Source organism: Neocloeon triangulifer, unplaced genomic scaffold (assembly GCF_031216515.1).
Source record: "Neocloeon triangulifer isolate White Clay Creek 2 clone unplaced genomic scaffold, ASM3121651v1 ptg000013l, whole genome shotgun sequence".
In the NCBI taxonomy this organism is placed as follows: Eukaryota; Metazoa; Arthropoda; class Insecta; order Ephemeroptera; family Baetidae; genus Neocloeon; species Neocloeon triangulifer.
In genome coordinates, this window is record NW_026775555.1 from 2,910,987 (window position 1) to 2,918,266 (window position 7,280).

At 38.3% G+C, this 7,280-nt stretch overlaps 2 protein-coding genes across 2 annotated transcripts; one reads left to right on the top strand and one right to left on the bottom strand.

Moving 5' to 3' along the window:
• Window positions 1-410: 410 nt before the first annotated feature.
• Window positions 411-6,057, bottom strand: LOC132198838 (angiopoietin-2-like). The gene is made up of 11 exons (XM_059623092.1): window positions 5,810-6,057; window positions 5,148-5,313; window positions 3,534-3,640; window positions 3,374-3,468; window positions 3,101-3,320; window positions 2,033-2,206; window positions 1,785-1,976; window positions 1,514-1,726; window positions 997-1,457; window positions 738-938; window positions 411-687 (listed from the first exon to the last, which is right to left on the bottom strand). The coding sequence occupies exons 1-11, from the start codon at window positions 5,831-5,833 to the stop codon at window positions 531-533; spliced, it is 2,010 nt and encodes a 669-aa protein (XP_059479075.1). The 5' UTR covers window positions 5,834-6,057; the 3' UTR covers window positions 411-530.
• Window positions 6,058-6,338: 281 nt separating this feature from the next.
• LOC132198593 (translocon-associated protein subunit delta-like) lies at window positions 6,339-7,273 on the top strand. The gene is made up of 2 exons (XM_059622708.1): window positions 6,339-6,638; window positions 6,898-7,273. Exons 1-2 carry the CDS (start codon window positions 6,381-6,383, stop codon window positions 7,156-7,158), a joined length of 519 nt encoding a protein of 172 aa, XP_059478691.1. The 5' UTR covers window positions 6,339-6,380; the 3' UTR covers window positions 7,159-7,273.
• The last annotated feature ends 7 nt before the right edge of the window (window positions 7,274-7,280 follow it).

The window sequence follows — 7,280 nt, forward strand, 5'->3', positions numbered from 1 at the left end:
CGAACTCTCCACGTGTTAATTATACACAAAACACATGATAAAATAAGGGAATCTCTACTGTTGAAGATACGATTTAAACGTTAATTAAATAAATAGAATTTAATCAAACTAGACAATTTGCATAATTCAATAATAATAATAATATTGCCAATATATTGAAAAAAAATGGCATTATATTAGGTTAATCTCTGTCAATTATTTCCGTTCAAATGTCTCAAAAAAATTAACGTATTAGGTTTGCGGTTTATCCAGTTTTTCACGATTAATAAAACTAGCACGGATACTTAATAAAACTTTCACCAAAACTGACATTCATTTATATATCAAGATTATTCTAGTAGGTCACCACATTAATAAAGCCACGAGGCCCTGCAGCAAGACGGGCGCACCTGTTTTGAAAAATAAATTGAAAACGTCAGAAAAATTAATCTTAATCTTTCATGTCTTAAAGTATTTATTTAATAAATTATAGTTTTTGTTTCATGTTCAAAAATTGCAACATTACACAATCAATTTAATTGATTTTTATATTAAGTACTGCCTCCCTCAAAGTCGAGGGGTCGAATTTTCATTTCCGTGTGTGCCAAGCTGTAATCATCTCTCCACTTCTCCCAGATGATTCCTTGGAAATCGTTGTTGCCCTCGGGGTCCATGAAGTACTCGCCATTCAGGTTGGCCTCAAAACAGCTGCTCAATTAATTATTAAATTTATTAAATATATTTTAGGAATTTAGTACCTATGGAACCACCATCCGCTTGCATATGTTTTAGCACATGGACAACATGCAGGTGATTCGTCGTTTGTTTTGTCGATTGTGCTAAACGGCGTTCCATTGTGCGAGCTGAAGGAGTCGGACGCATTTCCTGAATAGCCGGCCACGGTGAGTCTAAAATTTGTTTTCTCAGACCCAACTCTGAATAATGAGTACTCGGCATAACTGCATGAATAAAATTAAAATTATATCAATTTCTTATTTCACTTATTTTTTTACTAACGTAAAATTGCCTTCGAAGTCTCTCAACTCGATTCGGAGCTTGACTGGTCTCTCGCCGGACGTTGCGTGGTGCAGAAAGTCGTTGCCAGCCCAAAATTCTTTCCTCAAGTCCCCGAAGCCAATTTTGTAGTCCTCCCAGGGGCGCGTGAAGTTTTCAAGTTTTCCGTAATGGCCTCGTCGTTGCACCACCGTCCATCCACCGCCGTCCGTGTCCTGGTCGCAGTAGAGCCAGTTTTGGGCGCCGTTGGCCTCGACTTTGTGTCCAACAGCCACGTCCTCTCCAAGCAGACTTGTGATTCCACTGTTGCCGTTGATGTCACTGCAGGACCACTGATGGAATTTTTTCGATTTACCTGCTGAGCTTGAATGGACCTGGTGAGGCGTTTTGGTGCTTACGTCCTCATAGTCAGAGTCAAGTAAGCTTGGAGACATTAAATCTGATTCGTCTTCGTTTGACATTGACTGGATTGAAATTTAATTAATTAAATATTTTCAAGAATATATATTTCGAATCTTACATTATTTTCAAAAGGACAGGTATTGTTGTAAGCGATGTGGTCTAAAATTAGATCCTCCAAGTGCTCGATTTCGTGACTGGTGTTGGTCAGCAGGTCACGCATGTTTCGCAGCGTCAATTCCGTACTTTCTGAGACGGCTGAGATGCACGAGTTTGTTGCTCGAACGGTCAAGTTTTGATTTTCATCTCGGTGCTTTCGGCAGCATTCGGACCCCTACAATTTTTAGGAAGTTATTAGACTAAAATAAAAAATAAAAATAAAATCATCCAACTTGAACAGAATGTCGCAGCGTGTGGTTGGCAAGCTTCAGGAGGTGTTCTTGGCCCCTCTTGAGCTGAGCAGTCGTTTCCTCTGAACTTTTGACTGCCTTCTCGACACTCTCCAAAGCACGCCACGTCCTCCTCAAAGGAGAGGCCATGCGGCGCCAGGCCCTGCTGTCCATACCGCGGATTTCCACCTCACCCTTTAAAAGTAAACGGGCGCAATGAGTATTTTTTTATTATATATATTTAAACTCACTTCTTCAGGTAAACGGTCGAATATGACGTCAACCTTGGAGGCCACGTCTTGCAATAGAGCTTCGAGTACGGACGAAGGCGCTTGACACTTCGACGCTGCCTTTTCTGCCGTCGCGTGAGACTTTTCGTCTGCTTTTATTTGCGCGATTAATTTGTCAACTTTTCTCTCGATTCCCTAATAATGGCAAAATGAAAGTTTAAATTATTACAAATCAAATGTGTGCGCGCTTGACACAAAAATCTTGAAGGGATATCTATTTTAAGAACGCTAAAAAGTAACTTTTAGGTATGAATGGAGGCTTTGAAGTATATATTTTGATTGAAAAAGGATTTTTTCTCCGAGTTTATTTTTCCAAATATAAACAATCCAAGTTAGCTGCATGGCTAACTACATGAAATCTAGCTCAGGACGCTATATAGTAATTTTGAGGTGATTATCAGTTGCATTGGACGCTTTTAAAGTATTAATAAGAATATTGGCTTTTTTATTTTTGCTTTTACATTTTTCACGTTTATTTTTACTTATAAAAAAGCTTGGTTAGTCGCATCGCTATCAAACATGAAATCTAGCTCAAGACGCTAAAAAGTAACTTTATTGAAGTGAAAAAATCAGCGGCGGCTTAGATGTATTTTATTTTTTATTAAAAAGTCGGATTTTAATGGAATTTTTGCACGTTTATATGTTTTTTCACGCAAAATCTCTGACTTGCTTCGCCAACAAACGTTAAATCTATCTTATTCAAGAAAAACATTTATAGGAGAAAAATAAGAACAATCAGATATGCAAATTTCCTTGTTTGCAAAAAACCCACGCGCACAGCTTGCGTGAAAAATTGGCGTGTACAGGCAAAAGGTTGTGCTCCCTAAAAAGGAATCTTGCCTAGACGATTTGCAAGGGAAAGATTGCTTGGATCTATATATTTTATTTTTTAATATTCACGAGATGAAAATCAGCAAAAAAATTTAATTATATATTTTAAAATGAGTCTGTTTCATGCAAAGATATTATCAATAATTAAAAAAAAGCTTGAAATGAGAAAAGGATAATTCGAATTAATAAAATTTATACCTTGAGAGTGCTGAGGACTCCTCTGGTCGCAAACTCGCCCAGGAGAGGTGTCGATGGCTCGTTATTGGCGCCGGCAGCGTTGTCGTCGATGTTCTTGGCGATGCCGCCCAAGCGAGAGTCGATCTCGTCCAGCCGGCCGGACACACGCTGCAGCTGCTCCTCCTGCGCGCCCAGCATCTGGTTCATCTTGGCGTCAAAAACTTCAAACCTTTCCTGACCTCTTTAAAATTAATTTGATTAAATTTCATCACACAAAATTGGCGGTGCTTTCACCTGCTGATGAAATCGACTTTGCGATCCAAGGCTTTGATTTGTTCGTTCCAGGCGGACACGTGCAGCTGAAATGTGTCCCAAACGTGTGCTCTCTCCTGCACCAAATTAAAACAATACGAATTTAAAGAAAAATGAAAATTTATAAGCAAAATTCGCTTACTTGAAGATGCTTGACGTTGCTGTCAATGTGACCCATGAGCGTCGCAATCGCAAGAATCTTTGATTCCAACTTTCCCAAATACAACGAGTTGAATTTCTCGAGCTGAACTGAGAAGAAAGAAAATAATAATAATTATATTGAGTGTGCAAATAAAGACAATGAGAATTCATTAGTTTTTTATTTGAATGCTCATTTCATTGTCAAATAAATAAAGATGAGAAAGGAGTGTATAAAAAACTGCCTCTGATTTTCGCTGTGTGCGAAATTGAATATGAGCAACGATGATGTCACTCTCTTTGACCTCTCTGCATTAAAAAAAATATCGTGCCGCTAAAGAAACAATTTGAATTTTTATGAATAGCAAATAGCGGTATGGTTTAGACTAAAGAAACATTTCAGGCTTGAGCTCTATACTCTTTGCTTTAATTTAGTTTTAACTTTCAAATTATGGTGAATCAACCCTTGATAGAGGATTTCAACTCGGAAAAAAATTAAAATAATAAAAAACTCGTTGGAGACGTCGGCCGGAGGGCTGTGCATAAATAGCACGTAAAAGATTATACAAAAATAGAAAAATGATAAAATTTTTGAAATAAAATTATGCAAGCGCTACAACATAAGAGATGCATAAAAATTTACAAGACGGCCTTAAATTTTGTAATGGCAAATCTGAATCTTAAATTTTCATGTAATTTGTGCTCAAAGTCGCTCGATTTTATAGCCGAGGACGAAAATAGAAAGGAAAATAGTGTGTGTGTGCAAAATAATAATCTGGTGAGCCAAACCTGCTTGAAACTGTTTTTTCTGCGCGAATGTTTTTGCAAGGCGCGAGCGTGTTTACGTTATCGAATGGACCGACGGCAGTTCTTTTTTAAAGCAGAAGAGTTCGTTTGCTTGTTAGTTCTCAGCGCGCTTTCACTCCGTCTGCCCCCGCCGAACGCAAAAAAATTACTATTAAATTCGCATAATGCATGTTAATTAGGTAAAAATCAGCCACAGAAGTTTGCAGTTTTTAATTGTAGGCATTTGAGATAATTTTGATTCGTTTTAGTAGTTTTGAGAGGTTTTTAATGCGTTAATGAATATTAATAATAAATATGTTTTTTATATTTAAAAAAACCTTTGTTTGCGTAAATAATTTCTTAAGAAGTTTGAAACGCAGCACGTTTCTATACGCGCCTTTGAACTAGGTTTAATCTATGCAATGATCAATAAAAATGTCGGCGCAATATTAAATTTGTTTGTATATAATTTCGACTCTTGGTGCGGAGAGATGAGCAATAAAATCCTGGCACAAAAAGAATTCATGTATGTAACGATTGGAAGTTTGGATAAATAAACACACTAAAGAGCCGCTCGACTAGTTTTAAAACGTTTTGAAACAGTAAAAATATTGCAGCCTTGCAAATTTGAACCCAATTTACTCTTAATTGTAAAACCTTAAAATGGCTAAGTAAGATAATCTTATTGTTAAATTTTCACTTTCACAATCGGTCTTTTTTACCTTTAAATCTTCTTATCGCTTGTGTTTAAAAAATAAAAACAAAATTCAAATAAAAAATAATTGTTTTTTTTAATTGAAAGAAAAATTCTGGTGGAACTTTCAAAACTCACTATTAACATCTCTGAGGGAGCTGGACAGGGCGTCGTTGATTTGGGTGTTGCTGGCGACGGTCGAGGGCACGACGGCGGCGGTGCTCCTGCTGACCAAAGGTGAAGCGGTGCTCGTGCGAATTTCGGCGGCGGCTCTGCCCAAAAGCAGACCAAAAAGCACCAGCACCTGCAAAAGGCCTTCCATTGTATTATTACTGCTCGTCGGAGCGACGCTGTATGACTGCGCTGCTATTTTATATTATAATGTTGATGGGCGCGAGTGGAGAGAAAAAAGGCTTCGAGTGTTTGTCTATCTGAATAAGCCGCCTCTGCTTTTCTTTTTTGTTCGCGCGCCCGACGAAAAAAAATTCTCTGTTTCGGTGCTGGCGTGAGTAATAAATTATATCAAAACCACACATGCATCGAATAATTTATGGACGGCTTTTATTAGCCCATTTTTTTGCGGGCCTTTCAAGCTCGTTTAATCTGCGGCATACTCTTTTTGTGTACAGAAAGGATAACCACAGACAATTTTTACAAATAAATTGATCAAAAGAATTTGAAAATCTTTCAATTTGAGAATTAAAAAAATTAAACGATCCGATTGATTTGAAAAGCAATTATTTTGGTAATAAAAGAACACAAGAAATTCAATAGAAATAAAAAATTATATTAAAGTGTACCTTCAGCAATCCTTTGGTCTTCATGTTCGTCTCTTTAAACTCACTTTTTAGACAATTTAAATTTTCTCATTTAAAGTTGTGTAAAAGGTACGACCGCTTTTTACGAGATAAAGAGTTATATGTTTGCATGGACTCTGTATCTCGGGAATGAACTCGAAAGAAGAGAGAACAGCATCAAAATCCAGCAGCGATGGAGCTGGACCAGGATCCCGTCGTAATCAGCGCATCTGTTCTGCGGCACAGTGGCAATCTGGCAGTGACAGCGAAAAGGCAAAAGATTGTGCGCGCCGCAGGAAAATAAAAAAAATCAAAGTGAAATTAGTGCTGCCATCTGTCGGGTGAAAGGAGGAAATACAAAAATTTCGTTTTAACTAAACTAATTTAATTATACATGCTAAATGACTTAATTTTTATATTTTTAGCATTAATTAGTAGAAGATAAAATTAAAATTAGCATTAAACATCAGTTTTGAATGAAATGAAATTGAATTATTTTTATCATGTTGGCACTTCTTCGACTTTCTTTCTTTCTTTCGAGTTGTCCACCGCCTGTTTCCACGTTGGACGAAAAATGGCCGGTGCAAGAAGCCTTCTGTCAGTCCTGCTGGCCGTGTGCGCCGTTTCCTGGGCGAGTGCCGACTCCTGCGGCAAACCCGAGGTGTCGGCCACTTCGTACACGACGCAGGACGCGACCGTGCTCACCAATATCGCCTACGTGGCCGAATTCTCGCTGAAATGCTCAAACGCCATCAAGGGTCTGCCCCTGTACGCCGAGGTCAACGGCAAGATTCTGCCCGCTGCCAGGACCAGCGACGACAACCACTATCAGGTACCACCTTCCGTCATCAGGGAAAATGAATTTTATTAAATTTATTGAAAAATTGTTCCAGTTTATCTTATAAAAGTCTTCAAAACCATTCACAAAATCCCCCCTTCACTTTTGAAATTGAATTAAAAAAAAAAACTGAAATTTTCTTCCATTTCTAAGAAACGTTTTTGTTAAAAAAAATTAATAGAAAAATAATTTAACAAATTTTTTTGAATGGGAAAATTAAAATATTAATTTACAATTTGACATTTTTCTTCAGGTGAGCTGGACTGAAGAGGTGAAGAAGGCCCGCAGTGGCAACTTCAACATCAATCTTTTCGACGAAGAAGGCTATGCTGCCCTGCGCAAGGCCATTCGCAGCGGAGACGATCTGGGCTTGGTGAAGCCCCTCGTGAGCGTCCTGCTGAACCACCCTGGCTCCTATCAGGGCCCTTGGGTCAATTCAGAGTTCATGGCCGCTGCCCTGGCCGTGGTGGTCTGGTATTGTGCCTACACCTTCAGGAACAAGCTGCTGTACTGAAAACTCGAAAGAATTCCGAAAATCTGAAGGGCGTTCAACGACGTTGATGTATGGGCCGAGTGCGTGGGATGATTTTTTTGTATGATCAATAAATCTAATTATTGTTTTCAAAAAAAAACCAG